Source organism: Vidua chalybeata, chromosome Z (assembly GCF_026979565.1).
Source record: "Vidua chalybeata isolate OUT-0048 chromosome Z, bVidCha1 merged haplotype, whole genome shotgun sequence".
NCBI classification, from domain to species: domain Eukaryota; kingdom Metazoa; phylum Chordata; class Aves; order Passeriformes; family Viduidae; genus Vidua; species Vidua chalybeata.
The window spans coordinates 25,622,819-25,639,530 of record NC_071570.1 but is presented as its reverse complement, the minus strand read 5'-3'; the positions used below and the strand labels follow the sequence as shown (position 1 = coordinate 25,639,530).

Genomic DNA, 16,712 nt, shown 5'->3' with positions numbered 1-16,712 from the left:
AACCACTTCAGATGGCTTTTTAACACTGTAGTGTAAAGCATATTTCACCTATTTTTTATCACACTTAGATCAGTTTTACATTGTATATCTCCCCTGACTGCAACAAATTCGCCTTAACATAAATATGAGAAAAGAGACAGGTCTATTGTTTTCAACTTCCCTGATGCAAACATAGAGCAGATAGTTTTATGCAACGTCATTAGGCCACACCTTATATTACCTAAGGTAGCCTTAGTGGTGGTTTCACCCCAGCCAGAAAGCAAGCCCCACACAGCCCTCTCCTACCAAAAGGACTGGGGAGAAAATCAGAAGGGTAAAAGCTGGAGAGCTCATGGGCTGAGAAAGACAGTTTAATAGGGAAAGCAAAGGCTGTGCACACAAGCAAAACAAACCAAGGAATTAATTCAGTGCTTCCCATGAGCAGGCAGGTGTTCAGCCATCTCCAGGAGAGCCAAGCCCCATCATGCCTGGCTTACGTGGTTACTTGGGAAGACAAATGACATCACCATAAATGTCCCCTCCTTTCCTGCTTCTTTCCCTCGTTTTATACACTGAGCTTGGTGCCACATGGTCTGGAGTATCCCTTTGGTCAGTTGGGGTCACCTGTCCTGGCTCTGGCTCCTCCCAACCTGCCAAGCACCTCCAATCCCCTCCCCAGTGTGGCAGTACCAAAAGCAGAAAAGGCCTTGGCTCTGCGCAAGCTCTGCTCAGCAATAACAAAAACATTTCTGTATTATCAACCCTGAGTTCATAACAAATCCAAAACACAGCCCCATAGTAGCCACTGTGAGGAAAATTAACTCTATTTCAGCCCAAACCAGCACAGACAAAAATGCATTGTTCTAAACACCATCTAAATTAACAATGGGAAACCAAAGTAAATGAATCTGATATACAGTTTTAAGAACAGGTTCAACAGAGTAATCATTATTATCATAATCTGCCTTAGGGAACATGAAGGAAATTTCATATAAACTATACAGAATCATAGGATATGACACATTGTTTCTGGAATCTTTGCTTTTTCTGTTGCAAATTAAATATTCTACATCTCTAGAAACCACTTACTTTGATGAAAGCCACTATAAATAAATTATTTTTCCAAAATCAAACTGTCTCATTTGCTTATACTCATATATGTACAAATTTCTGTCCTTTAAAAAACATGTAAATTACATTAGTCAAATAGAGTCCTTTTATGGTCCTTGGGTGTGCATTTGGCTGTTTATGAAAATCACAGGTTTTTCTATGTTCCCCATAAAGATTTAAACTATGTTTTTCACTTAGTCACATATATAGGTCCTTCATACTAAATGTCTGAGTTAAAACGGTCCCACATTCAAGTTTCAGCAGCTTTCCAGACCTATCACTTTTAATTCTACTTCTGTAGTACAATGTCTGAATGAATGAAGTTAAGGTAGCAGCAGCAAACAATGCAGTTCACTTCAAAGCTTCAAAGAATTAAAATTGCCCTGATTCCTGAAATCAAAGAGGTGAATCCATAGGTAAATCCTCAGGCATCACTTTGGCTAGTTAACCTGATATGTCAATTAAATGCAAGACTAATTACTCAATTCTCAGTCTAGTCTGACACAAAACTTATACTTCCCCTCCTTCCTAATTAGCCAAAGTACTTGCTTCTTTCATGCAGATAATTTCATAACCATTATTGTAAAGCATTAACACATTTTTCTTTCAATCATATTTTCCTCCTGTTGACTGACACACCTTTTCTAGTGAGGTGACTTATGCCAGTTTCAGTTCAGTGGGAACTTGCCTGAAGGTCTTTACTGAAGTTCCCTCCCATACACATAGAACAATGATATATAATCATGATGTTAGCTATGTGAAGAGACCTATGTCTTACCTTAGGAAATATGAATGTAAAATTATGCACTACAGTAATATAGCCATTTCCATTTCTGTATATTTATGAAGCTTAATTGAATAGTACTTAACATATGGTAGAATGCAGTGTGATTAACGCCTTGGAAATGAGTTTAGATGGTGCTTCTCTTTAAATAATTTAAGTGGGTTTTTTTGACAGAGCAGACCTCTTACAAAATGCCTAATATTTCTGTGAAAGTTAATCAAACCCAAGAAATTTCTTTTGTGTAAACACAAAATTTTAATCATATATTAGGTTCTGGGCATGTATGTATGCGGTGCATGGCTATAAGCAGTAAACCATGCAGTAAACCAAGTATTTGTTTCTTAGTTCTATGTTGACAAAATAATTAAGAATGTTTTTTTAAAGATGATTATGAGACTTTAGACACAAAGCTAGCTGTAAAATACATGGAAATGCAAGAAAATGCCATGAAACAGTCATCCACATGAAAATACTGAAGATTTCAGCTAACTTTTAAGTTCTTTCCCTCATTGCACTTAAGTTGATTTTCCTTCAAAGTGATTGGAACTGACTATATCCTGCAGAGGTGTCAGAAAGCAGAGGCACAAGGTTGGAAATATTCTGAAACTCTGCTAAACTCTCTGGGGAAGAAAACATGACCAAAAATACTCAAGAACAGGAAAATCAGTTTCTTAGTATGAAATGTTTGCATTGTTCAATTTGATTGACATTGCTTAGGAACAAGTGATTCATATCATTACCATATGCATAGTACCTTGTGGAAATTCAGCACTCTTCTCATTCCCCAGACCTTCCCTGTACAGTGGTCCTGATGCAAGACAGAAGCAAGTCTGAATCATGTAGACTCATGCACTGCATGATCAGAGCATAAAATTCTTGTCAACTTCTCAATTACAAATGCAGCTATGGAATGTGATGTCACATCTCTCTGGGGGGAGGCTTCCAGCCCTGCCTGCTCCAGCAATGCAGTGGTAGGCTTCACAGCATCATCTGAACCATAAGAATACTGCAAGGATTTGCTTCACTCCTTTGCATAAGGTGCCTCGTAGCATCACCCAGGCATTGCACATTTTGCCAACACAGCTTGGTCAGAGAGACTTACACTGGCCTCTTGGGCGGGCTCTGTAGCCAGAGCTTGTCCCCAGGAGTGCTAGAACTGCCTTGGCACCCTGTTACCAGGGCAAGAATAGGATGTCTACACAGTATTCATTGACAACAGCTGAACACAAAGCTGGTCCATTGTGTCTTGAGACACAGACGCTCCACCAGCTTATCTTAGAATCAGTGCAATTTAACTGGTACAAGCCAGTTTAATTAAAAAAGATGTTCTTATGTGGGCTCAACAGAAAGTATCCTGGTTAGTTTTTATCTGTATGTTTGCCATGCAGGCTAAGCCACTTTTGAGAGGTTTAAACCCACATATGTGTTCCTTTTCAAATTTGCACTAACTAAAGTGACAACTGCAGCCAAACCAGAACAAGTTTCACAGGCTACTTATTTAGGCATTTTTAGAAATATTAATCTCTTTTACTAATCAGCTTGGTTTGCTGATTGTGGTGATGTGACTAGCCTGCCCTGCCTTTGATTATAACATGCTGTTTTGGCAGTCCACATACCAAAGACTAGTAAGGCTGTACTAGATGTCTGTTTAATACATTACAAAGGAGTACTAAGGAGCAAGTTCCTTAATCACGAATGTAAGACAATTAACCATTGTACCTGTGTATGTTTTCAATTCCTAATTCTGCTGCCCACTGTCTTTGCTGTGACCTGACCTGCATGAAGCTGGTGTGAGAACAGATGCTATTCTGCACTGTCAACTGCAGAAAAATGGGAGCTCAGGCACTGCTGAAGCATTGACATTCCACTTCTCCTGAATTTCACAACTGTGGAGAAAACCCCACCAAATAATTTAATCTATTACACCAAAAGTGCACCTTGGCCCCCAAGAATTTTAGCTGTTGTGTTTTTACATCCTGGTCTACTCACACTAATGAAATAAGTTAGATCAAAACTAATATTGTGCAAAATGAGAAATAAACCCCAGATAGTTCAGAGTTTCTCATAAGTTTTTAAGACCTTCAAGGAACTTTCAGTGCATGCAGTGCTCAGATAAGCAGCCTCTTCTACTCATTTTGGTAGCCACCATAAGTAACTGCCATGCAGCCTACATATCTTTGGGAGTACTGGTAAAACGAAAGAATCAAGAAAGGTAATGCAGTAAGAGTTACTGAAGCAACTTACTATATTATTAGATTATATTGTTCCTTAGAAGTGATACAATTGTCTGTCCACAGACTTTTCAAGATATTTTCATTCCTCAGTGAAGCAAGAAAAGGGCGTTTGAACACGGATTATCATTCTAAGACAGGAAATCAAAAGTTATTCTAACCAGAAATCCTCAAGTCATGCACATATGTTCTCAAACAATCAAAAAAATGCACTCGAAGAAGAGTGATTTCTGCTCACAAAAAATAGGTCAAAAAGCTTTGGGAAAAGACTGAGAGAAAAACACATTCTGAATATTATTATGCAGACACAAAACGGAGTTTTGTGGGTGTTTTCAGTAATTTTCTGTATTTCTGTTCGGCTGATTTCCTCACGTATCAACAAAAATCTTGCAAAGAAACATCAAAATCTCTTGTTTCCACTACTATCAAGTTGTCTTTGTTCCCAGGACTATTCAGCCAGAGAGAGGGCAAACTGCCTGTACTACTTCTTAATTAAATAAACTATTAATTACCATTATTAAATGAATCCTTGTTGCTTTTGCAGGAATAAGACATCTGCTGGTAAGGACTAGTGGATTTCCACAGTGCACTCGTTAGTGCTGGCTGACAAGAAGTGTCCATTTTGAGGTCCACCTGATTTTCATTAGTCCCTGCTACATCAGAATTTGAGATGTTCACCCGATACACACAATCCTCATAAACAAGAGAAGAATTTGATCTGTTGATTCTTCTTAGAGACACACACACTACAGCTTCATTGAAGTAGAATGCATTTTCACCATGTAAGCTGTCCAATTGATTATGTCCCATTATCTGCAGAACGGGAAAAAAAAAAACAGCAAAAAACAAAACAGAGAATTTTATTTTCACCTTTGTTAAGTAACAGAACCAGAGAATCATAGAGTATGTCACGTTGGAAAGGACTCAAAAGAATAATGGAGTCCAACTCCCCGCTTCTCACTATGTAAAATTGAAGTGTATGACTGTAAGCATCATTCTGAAGAATCCTTATACCAGGATGCAGAAAATTAACTGCCAGACAGAATGGGGATTTATAGCAAATAGTCATCTAATCTGCCAGAGGTTAACCTCAAAACACTTTAAATTTGATGTGCATTCAGGAATAAACAGCAATATCTTAGCAGATCTGGTCTTAGCTCACCTTGAAAGATCTAATAACTGCAAAGTAACAGATAAAAAAGGACCACTATCCGGGATGCATAGAGCTCTGCTGACTTCTTCTAGAGGGTTAATATTTTGCCTCATGGCTCAACAAAATACCACTTCCCATATGTAAATCTGTATACTCTGCAATCCAAAAATAACACTGTACCTCACACAGACAGGCAATCACAGAGAACAGGGCTGCAACAGCAAAACTGGGGATGGCAAACAGCTTTAGCAAGCAAGCTGTGGCTCCCAAGGGCGGAAAATGCAACTCCTGCAGACTCTTTGTCTGCAGGCGTTTATTAAGGTAAATCTCTCAAAAAAAAAAAAAAAAAAAAAAAGTGGGAGTATTAGAATGAGTTTTTGCATTGTTTGGTCACACAGAACTATCTAGGCTGCATGTAGTACAAAAAATATTGGGAGGGTAATACCAGCTGATTGACAATCACTCAACCGGTTCCACTGCTGCACAGAGTATGGTAGTGGAAACACAGAAGAAAAACAATCTTAAGGTCTGGATGGATTCAAAGCCATGTAGTCTACTTGAAAAAAAAAAAAATACAAGTAGACTTACAAATGAAATATTCGATTACAAAAACTATTACTCTCTGACACTCAGCATTGAATTATTTTGCCTCTCTGTGCAATCCAGATATCCCTGTATCAGACTATTATCCTTCAACTTCCCCTTCTCAAAAGATTTCAGAATTCGCATCCCTTAAAGCTGATGGGAAACTTCAGTTCTGGTTTTATCATCCACTTCTTAAGCACTGCCAAACAAGTCAAAACTGCAGCACATGCTATGCTAGTAGAAAGTGTCTTCGTTGTTTGGGCTAGCAAGTATATATGGGTAAGTCATGTTGACACTGTGATCACAAAAGCCAGATGAAAAGGGGGAGGTCAGAGGCCAATCCTTTAACCCCTCAGGCAGACACAATCTTAGATGCCAAATGGTTATGGGTGAGTTGCCAGCTGAAAAACTATGGAGGTGATGGCTTGAAGAAAGGCCCTACAGATTTTCTTGTGAACATGAGAACCTGAGGGGAAAAAGAAGCTGTTTGGGTCAGTGAGCTTTCCATATGTGGAAAAGCCAGACAAAATGTTTTGATTTTCAGGTGCTTTAGAGAACAGTTATGGAAATCAACCACAAAGCACATATTAGAGATGAGAACCCACCTGGCAGGTGAGCACCCAGACAGCTGAGTCCAGAGGCAGACTGCATCCTTCACTCTCAACAAAAACTTAATCATTTTTATTATTAAACACTTAAGCAGCTTCAGGGCTACTTTAAACTGCACCCCCAAATAATAAACATCTCCAAGGATTTATTCTGTCAGGGATGGAGCCACACACCAACCTCTTCGCCTAGGGGGCTGCTTATTTCAGGGAACAGGAGACCAGGGCCTGATATGTGGAGTTCACAAGAGCCTGATGTTTGTCTGGAGGTGCACCTTTTCCTCCCTGGAGCTAGTGGTCCAGGAAGAAGAATAGCTACCAAAAACTTCATTAAGTAATTTATATTATATATTATTTATATTATATAAGCTTTAAAATAATTAAATTTTTTCAAGATGCAGTGACACAATGTATCTTACAAACACAGTAGCAAAGCAGAATAAAACACAGATTCTCATAATTTCTGTCTTCTCAATTTAATAAACATCTGCCTAAGTTTGGGTTTTGTAGGCTATCTAGCTTAAAATGGTTGAGGTTGGAAAGGACCTTAGAATGGCTGAGGTTGGAAAGGACCTCTAGAAGACATCTGGTCTAACCCCCCTGCTGAAGCAGGGCCACATAGAGACAGTTGCCAAGGACTATGTCCAGGTGGCTTTTGAGTATCTCCAATGATAGAGACACCACAACTTCCCTGGGCAACCTATGCCAAGGCTCCATCACCCTCACAAGAAAAAATAGTTTTCTAATGTTCAAAACATATCTTTGGTGTTTTTGTTTGTACCCATTATCTCCGGTTCTGTCACTGGGTGCCACTGAAAAGAACCTGGCTCCATCTCCTTTAGAGATGGAGCCAGGAATATCTAAATACCATTTAGGTATTTTTATACATTAAAAGGAACCCCCGTTAATAAGAACCATTTCTTCTCCAGGTTGAACAGTCTCAGCCTTCCTTACTGGAGAGATGTCCCTGCCTCTCAAACAGGCACTTCACCAGACATCCATCTTCCTGTCTCTACCTCCTCTCCACCCCACAGCTCTATGCCTTTTTTGTACTGGGGGAGCCAGACTCCATGTGTGTCCAGAGCAGAGAGGAAGGATCCCCTCATTTGACCTACCAGCAATACTTTACCCAGTGCAGCCCTGGAGACTGTGTGCCATCTCTGCAGAAGGGCACGTTGTTTGCTCTTGTTCTACATCAGGACTCCCAGGTCCTTTTCACAGAATCATAGAATCATAAAGGCTGGAAAAAATCTCCAAGATCATTAAGTCCAACATTTGACCCAACACACCACCATCACATCAACTAAATCATACACTAACTACCATGTCCAGTCACTTTTTGAACACTTCCAGGGACGGTGATTCCACCACCTCCGTAGGCAGCCTTGTTTCAATGCCTGACCACCCGTCAGCAAAGAAATTCTTCCCTATGTCCAAACCAAACCTTCATGTCACAGCTCAAGGCCATTTCCTCTTGTCCTTTTACTAGTTGCCTGGTAAAAGAGGCTGACTCCCATCTTGCCACAACCTCCTTTCAGGCAGCTTTAGAGAGTCAAGCTGATTTCCAGTAGGTGATCCCCAGCATCTACCCCATGCATGGGGTTGCTCCTTCCCAGGGGCAGGACTTTGCACCTTCCCTACTTAAACTTCATGACATTCAAAGAAAATGCTTAGATATGCCTGAATCTCAGCTTCCCACATGCTCACTCATTACTTTATGAACAAGCAAAACTCAGACATCCTGGGCTATTCGTCAAAGCAGGTCTCTAGGAATCCAATCAGAGGTATAATTACAATGGGTTGTAACAAACCTCATAGTCCCCTGTGTGTGAAAACAGGCTGTTTTGCTGACCATGCTTCCTGCGCCACATGAGTTTCTTCTGCATTTTCACACTGTCTCTTTCTCTCTCCACCATTTTCTGGCCTTCCTGGAGCCTCTCCAGACTCTGCTGGTACTCCTGCAGCTGCAGCGCCAGTCTCAGTCGGCTCTGCTCCAGCAGCGCTTCCTTGGCCTTGCACTCCCGTTCCCTCTGCTCTAGCCGGCTCGCCCTTGCCTCCTGCTCCCGCTGCTGCTGGTCACATTCATGCAGCCACCGCTGCTGCTCTTGCTGAAACTGCTGCTTCATTCTGTGTACGTTGGCCAGTTCCACCCTTTGTTTTTCCAGATTCTGATATTTCTCTTGTTCCAAAACGAGGTTCAGCTGAGAACCATGGCTCCGATTGGTCTTTTCAATCTCTTGCAGTAGTAACCTATAGAGTTCTTTGTGGCTGTCCTGGATAGCCAGTGCTGCCTAGAAACCACAACAAAATCAGTCACAAATGTTTAAATAGCAGCATTCATCCATTTCTGTATTTTTACATAGAATCATTATATAAAAATGCTTGAACTTTTTTGGGAGGTTATTCCTCAAACAAATAGATAAAATTCTGTGATAATACCTTTACATAGAGGTATTTCTAAAATAAAACTCAACTCTTTTGAGCACTTTACAAAGCTTCTGGTTTACACTTAGTATTATTATACATGTTTATGTTACAACTGTGCATTTGCACTTCAATTACAGCTGGAGTCCTGTTCTGTCAGAGGATGTAAAGACACACAGGAAAAACGATATTTCATGGTTGAAATGGTCCCATAAGGCATTGGGAATGTTATACTCACCCAAGTATTCCTAACACAGCTGTGACTTCTACACATAAAACTGTATTGTTTCTAAGAGAGTTCACTCTGTCTTTAAGGCTCTCCTTGCTAACCTGCAACACTGCAGTCCAACTAACACCAGTCCTACAGGCACCTGCCAACACAGCCTTGTCACCAGGACCGTACTACACACACATGACCGAGGTCTCAGTGCAAGCATAAACCTGCAGTATAGGAATGGTTTCACATTTGATGTTCCTATTTTACAGCCCAGAGTTCTATATTCCATCCTTCACAAGGATGTTGTGACATTGTTTGCATTAAAGGTTGTGACAACCTCCAATAATGCAAAAACAAATGGTTGGGATTAAGAAGAAAGAAAAGCAAGAAAACCCCAGATCTGCTGAAGCACTTATTGCACTATGTTCAAGAGCTGACATGGGAATCTATTTCAGCAGACATTCCCAAAGAACTCACATAGCCCCACGTGGCAGTGGGTGTGCTGTCCACCCCAGAAAGTTTTTAATGCAATGTGCCTCCTGCACTTTCTTTGCCTCTTCCTCCAGTACTGGGTCAGTTCCAGCGACTTGTAAACAGGACAAGATCCTCTGCTTGTTTCTCAGCACCTGAGTGCCCATTCATGCTCTGAGTAATTGAGACGTGATCCTAAACCTTACTTTACTGTCCCTATTTGTTTTTCAATTACTCAAAAATGTTTGCCTGAGTTACAGGATTTTTTATTTTGCTTTTGTATTGTTTCAATACACTTAACTTCTAAGCCCAAGGTATCCAGGATTATTATGAAATATGCTAAGGTCAAGAGAGTCTAAAAATTATGTATGCTCAAATGAAACTTTTAAAAATAGAATTATAAAAGTGCAGCTAAATAAGAAGAAATAAGTCAAGACATTCAAGCTTAGCATAAAAGAAGCAAATACTTTATACTAAGTCCCTACAGTAAGTGTAGTAAGTAAGTAAAGTAAGTAAGGCCCAAAGTAAGTAAGATTTAAGCATCTAAAATGGGTTGAATTTGCTACCTGAGCTACCTGGCAAAGTTACTGCTTACTACTAGCCAGGAGAGCAATCTAATCAAAATACGAATTTTTTTCAATTTTTTGAACTATCATTTCAGAAATCTGTATGCGGAATGACATCAGTTCAAGTGGAGCCATCATTTTACTTTCGTGTTAGGTTTTTGGACTGTACAGACATCCTCTTTGGGAGGAGGGACTGATCTCCATGCAGGTTAATATTATTCAGTTCTTAAAAGAAACCTACCACCAATGTAGAATCAAACTATATTCTGTGACAACTTACGCAACAGTCAGAAGAGATCAGGACCAATTAACATAATGTCAAAAAGTAGGACAACATGAAAACAACTCTTTAAAAGTAAATTATTAGGACAAATTAATTACTCTCTGAAGTTAATAGTGGAGTAGTCACCTGCATGCTGTATAAGAGACGGGTTAAGTTCTGGATTGCTTGTACAATCTAGAAAATAAAAGAGAAGGATTTTCAAAGGTTTGACCACTGCTAACTAAATAGCTACTAGATTCTGTCTGAAGTTTAAATTAACTCACCTCTGTCCCCGTAGATCCTGAAAAATTCATACTTCCTCCCTAAAATAAACACATGTAGCTTTAAAAAGTTGTTTTAAATTTTAAAGTTGAATCATCAATGTAATTTTTTTTAAAACTAGTGTGGACATGTGGCTAAGAAATGTGTACTGAGTCAACCCTTTATGTGGTATATTAAGACAGAAGCAACAATCTGTAAAGACTAAGAGTAAATGAATATTGGAGTTTCCATGGAAATTACTAGAGATTCTGAACACAACTATACAAATAAAACTATTTCATCTACAATTTTAATCTCTTGTGAGTAATGCTACACAGAAAAGACATTTCAATTCATTATTTGTTTACTTGACAGTTTTGAAATACAGTAACCAGACTTCTGTATATACAGCACAGTGGGTTTAGATTACTTACAGTAGGACAAAACAGCATAAGACTCTTCAAAAACAGAGATAATAATGAACTACGAAACTAGCAAGAAGTCATGTTATTGGATCCCAAAAATGCCTTAGGTGCCCTGTGAGATACTGTGCCCAGTACACTCTACAAAAGGCACCAGCATGGTCACTACTTTCCTCTGCAGCAAGGCACAGCCACTTCACACTTTCCATCCTGCTCCTTTTTCCTAAGTAGCTCTCTAAATTTATGGGGTGAAGCTACCCACAATCCCTTCAGCATGAAGAAAGTTCCTCTGAAAAAGATAAGATGAAATGGTGGGGACTGTTTCAAATACAATCCCTTCTAAGACTGTGCTGAAAAGACTTCCTGTATGTCTGTATGTTGTTTCTTTTTTTTTTTTTTTTTTTTTTTTTTTTTTTTTTTTTTCAAATAAGCTGAGGAGAGTTTGGGAATATTTGTTTTCTCTCTGATTCTCTTAAGTTCTCTACTGAGTCTCATTTTCCACCACAGGGAGCAAAGCATCTGCTACATTTAGATGCAATAACTGAAAATGAAAATGAGAAAGACCAGCCCCCTGAACACAACCCAACACAGACACCTATGGGGCAAAGGGAGTACCAGCTGCATCATTTCCTCCACTGCTCTTTCTCTCAATATATCTCGTCAGTATTTCCTTCCACTCCCCCTCCACATCTTCACCTCCTCCTCCTCACTGTATCCACAAGCCATAGAAAAATTCAGCTCTGCTGTGAAAGCAGAGGATTTTGTACAGATGTCTTTGTGCAGCACAAGAATGGACTCAAGATAGCTCTGCTTTTCCATAGCTGGATGGTGAGCAGTGGGTAAGGAGGCAGTACAGGGCCAAGAGGGAGAGAAAGAAGGTAATGCTGGAAGGGTGAAAAAGAGTGTACAAAGGAGAGCCAGCACACTGAACAAGAGCATCATTTCTTTAAGGTTTTTAAGCCCTTTTTAATTTGAAAACAGGTGTGCACAGGGGAAAGGTTTATCTGGCATTGGCTTGACCAAGGAGCTTGACCAAGTGGCCAGTCCCAGTGCCCATGGTCCCCTCACTGCAGCACCACTTGAGCACTAGGACATAAGGCTGAGGCAGGTTTAGCTGAGCTGGCACATGCTCTGCAAGTCCAGCTAGGAGTGAAGCAGTAATTTCAGGCGTTTAACTGTGCTGAAGGCCACCATCACCTCTCTGCCACTGTTCTTGATCACCTTGGTTCAGAGAGATGAGGATGGTCAGATTCCAGGGCAGGCTGCACTGTGCTTTGAACAATGCCTGTGGAGATACACTTAAAAGGCAGGAGCAGGGATGACAAGATGGGGATCACTTTTCACAGCTGCCCACTGGGGACCCCTCATGTTGCAGGGACAATGTTCTTCCTTCCAAAGCTCCAGCTCCTGTTTTCCCAAGCTAGTTGGGCTGAGTCCAGAGCTGTCACTCCACAACCATGGGACTGCACACCCACCTCCCTGGAAAGCCCTTGCCTTGCCTGTTTTCTTTGCTCATTCTGCCACCTCCTGGTAAGTCTGTTTCTGACATGGTATCCAAAGACATGACATATACCTTGCCCATACAATAGGACATAAATAACAGGATAATGACATAGGGTGGAAGAGTTGGGTGCAGGTCCCTCCAGCTTTATGAATAGGTATAGCTTCAGAGTTAGAGGAGGTTGCTGAAGGCCTTCTCCTGTCAAATCCAGTAAACCTCCAATAGTAGAGACCCCCACAACCTCTTTGGACAAACATTGCTCCTTGATCATCCTTGCACTGATTTTTTTTTTCCTTATATACACTCAGAATTTCCCTTGCTGCAACTTGTAACCTTGGACACTCATCCTTTTGCTGTGCACCTCTGAAAAAAGCCCAGCTCCACCTTCTCTATAACCTCAATGGCAAAGTTTTCATGTAGAGCTACTGCAATTTTTAGTGGCTTATATCAGAGCCCCTCTACCTTCTCTAAGTTCTATTCCTCTTCACCTGCTCCCTCACTGGGACTTCGGTTTTCAAACTATTTTTTCCACTACATTCTTCCTCCTCCTCCCTTCTATCAGTAGTCTGATAAGATGATCTAGTGCTAAGCATAAGGTGAGGTTATAAAGAGATTAGTGTATTAGCAAGAGCATTCTCAATATAGAAAACAAACAAACACAAGGTTTCAGGCTCACAAGGCCTCTTTCAGACCTGATTCAGACAGTATGTTAATGCTAAACTTTCAAGCAAAGTTTTCTTTCCATTTCAAAGTCTGTATCTTACATTCTTGTCTCTCCCCTTTATTCCTTTTGTGATTCTTATTCTCCACCTAAGAACTACACTGTAACAGTTCACTTTATTTTCACACAGTAATTCATGTTGCTTACTCCAACACTCTGCTGCTACATAAAATTTGTCATTCCTAGTCTTGTCCAGAACTGATTTTTGATTCTGCTTTTCTCCCCAGATTTGCTTATCAGCTATAGGACTTTGCAAAATGGGCACTTTCTCTTCTATTCTCTAATTGCCCCATTTTGTTTTGATTCAAATGCTGAAGCAAGCTGGTGTAAAAACATCCATCCTATCTTATGTGCTTGTTCTCAGGATGAAGTTCTTCCAATGCACAAATGTTCCTTGCATTAGCTGCAGGAGACCTTCATCATCCTGTGAACAGGAACAGCCCATACAAGTGGTTTGAAAACACTGCCTGTTATTACAATTCACTGATCTTAAGCCTTGCAGAAAAATCATTCTGTGCTTGGATTGTTCATGATTGCTTTTAAGAATTTTATTATTAATTGCTGTGACCACTATTAGACTGAATTACCTTGATCTGATTGAAAATCCCCATAAAAATTTGAATAGCATGTACATGCAGAGGGCCCAAACTGCTGTGTGCAATGCAGGAAGAAAAACTGGTTACAATACCTTATCCTCAAGATCGGCACCTGCCATTTCCTTTTCAACACTGAGATCAATTTCTGGTGATTCTTCAATTTCTTTTCTTTCTGCATCTGACAAATAAAGCCCCAAGAAAATGAATAAGAAAGGTATCAAAGCATATATTAGCTAGAAAAACAAAGAGCATGCTTTTTTACAGCTACTCCAGGCGGTAATAAAGTGATTTTTATAGTTTGTAGCCACATAGTGGATCCTAGGCTGGGGAAAAACAAATTTGCAAGCCATGATAGCACATATGGCTCAACGCAGTTTTTCTACCTTACAAATTAGCACTATTTCATTTATAAAAGATTGGAGTTACATTTTTAGTGTAACCATAACACTAAAAATGCTCTGTAGGAATGTTTTTTATACACCTTTATTCACAATTTTGAAGATGTTTGTGAGAAATTAATGCTACCCTTTGCAGCTGAAATTATTGGAATATCAATCCCAGTTTTCAAGCCTCCTGACAAAAAGACAAATGGCCTATATTGCAATATAGACTTTGTGCAGAGTCGAACAACAATGACAAGAAAGTGTACTTTCAACAAAGTTATGTAACAATTTACACTACCTGAGCATTTGCCCAAAGACAACTTCTATTACATTATTTTCTATTGATTCTGTCCTAGACCATGGAGGCTTTCCAAAAAACCAATCTGGCATCAATTGTTTTAGCACTCTAAAGATGTAAAAGCATCAAATTTTACTCACCACCCAGAACAGATTCCAGTATTTCATTGGTAGTGAATCTATGTTTCACACTTATTTCCTCAGTACTTTCCTCTGGTAATCTGTATGTTTCACTCACTTGTGATGCTGTTACAGCGTTGTGGAGACTTTCAACTAAAGAGGAAAACATGCAGAATTACAGACACCCCTTAAATAGCTCCTTCGCACATGAATGCACTAAGTTCCTCAATAACATAGAATTGATTGACCATGGAATAATTTCGCTTCTGACTTTCAGAGGTCACCTAGTCCTGCACTTCACTAAAACCTGGTCAGTCAAAATTGTGTTGCTCAAAGCTTTGCACAACAAGCCTTTAATGCCTCCAAAGATGGAAACTTCAAAGTCTCCCTGAGAAACCTGTTCCAGTTATTTAACACTGTCATGGCATTTAATTTTTCATTTTAGTTAATTGGAATTGCCTGTGTTTCACCACAGGACTATTGTCTCTTGTCCATGTGTTCTTTTATTGTCATGTGCCTCTGCAAACATACGGCTTCTCTATATCCTCCCATTAAGCTGCTGTGGACAGCTGTGTCCCACCAAGACAGCTACCTCAGCTTCTCCTCAGACATCATGTCCCCCAGCCCTCTAGTCATTCTGGTGCCTTCCACTGGATTTGTTCTACTTTGTCAATGTCACTCTTGACCAGGAAAAGTGCAGCATTCATCATGGCAGCCCAGATAGGACTCACCAGTGTTAAGAAGAGGAAGAATCACCTCCCTCAACTTGCTGGCAACTCTCCTCCTACTGCAGCAGCCCAGGAAGCAGTTGGCCATCTTTGCCACAAGGGCAACTGCTGCCTCATGGTCAACCTGCTGTCGAGTAGGACTCCCAGGTCCACCTCCACAAAGGTATTTTCTACCTCATCAGTGTCATCTGTACCAACACATCACGAGACACAGGACTCTGCATTTGTCTTTGTCAAATGTCTAGGTGTTCCTCTTCCTGTTTTCCCAATCTGTAGAGGTCTCTCCAGCTCACTGAATGCTCCACCTCTCTTCATGACAGTCATGGGCTTGCTAAGAGTGTACTCAATCCCAAGGTTAACTGCATTAATAAATATGTTGAACACTACCAGTCTCAGGATACACCCCCTAAGAGAATCCCCTAATAACATGATACCAACTGGATGTCATATGACTGGCCCCTTAAGCCCAGCAGTCCAGCCTGTCTTCCACCCAGTTAAGCAGTTTACATCAATTCAGAACTAAGGACACTACAGCCAGTGCAAACAGTGTTGGAGGTCTGAGAGATGTCAAGGTAACTAACATGCACCCTTCTCTCACCATAAAACCTGTCAGGTTAGTCAGACATAACTTGCAATAGTTAATCTGTGACAGCTGTTCTAAATCATCTTCCTGTCTTTCAGGTTCTTGGAAATACCTTCCAGGAGAATTATCTCAGAGATGCTGGTAAGACTGACTGGTTTTTGGTCTCTATATATTACTTCCTGGAGTGTGAGGCTTGCTTTCTTCAAGTCAGCAGGAACCTCTCCTGATCACTGTAACTTTCAAAGTTGACAGAAAACACCAGTGACATTGGCCAGCTTGCTGAGCAGCCTTGGATTTATCCCATCTCATCACATGGATTCGTGTATCTCTAACTTGCTTAAGCACTACGTAATTCTGTCCTCTACAGTGAGCAATGCTCTATTCATATAGAGTCTGCTATTAGCTCAGGGACTCAGTATTTCCATCCTGGAAAATAATCCTCACAAATTGTCTACAATGTAAACAATTGTAAGTTCCCACAGAGTGTTGTAGAGTCCCAAAATCTAAGACAACATCAACATCAACAACAGCATAAGAGAAAGTGAAAAATAAAGAAGTGGGCAGAATAAGGTGTGTAATAAGTATAGGCTACCATTTTAAGTATTTTCTCTTTCATCACTGACTTACAGTACCCTACACAAGTTTAATCAATTTTATCAATAAAATGCTCTTTGACTTTATAATGATTATGAAGACCAAGCTCTACTGCTTTA

General features: G+C 40.2%; 1 protein-coding gene across 1 annotated transcript in view; it reads right to left on the bottom strand.

The window, feature by feature from the left end:
* The window catches only part of ARHGEF28 (Rho guanine nucleotide exchange factor 28), a 110,784-nt gene that overhangs the window by 13,043 nt on the left and 81,029 nt on the right, over positions 1-16,712 (bottom strand). The window contains exons 23-28 of the mRNA XM_053932468.1: positions 14,710-14,841; positions 13,981-14,066; positions 10,672-10,710; positions 10,535-10,582; positions 8,259-8,738; positions 4,617-4,917 (exon numbers count right to left, since the gene is read on the bottom strand). Coding sequence (XP_053788443.1) covers positions 4,617-4,917; positions 8,259-8,738; positions 10,535-10,582; positions 10,672-10,710; positions 13,981-14,066; positions 14,710-14,841 — 1,086 coding nt within the window. The remainder of the gene's footprint in view (positions 1-4,616; positions 4,918-8,258; positions 8,739-10,534; positions 10,583-10,671; positions 10,711-13,980; positions 14,067-14,709; positions 14,842-16,712) is intronic.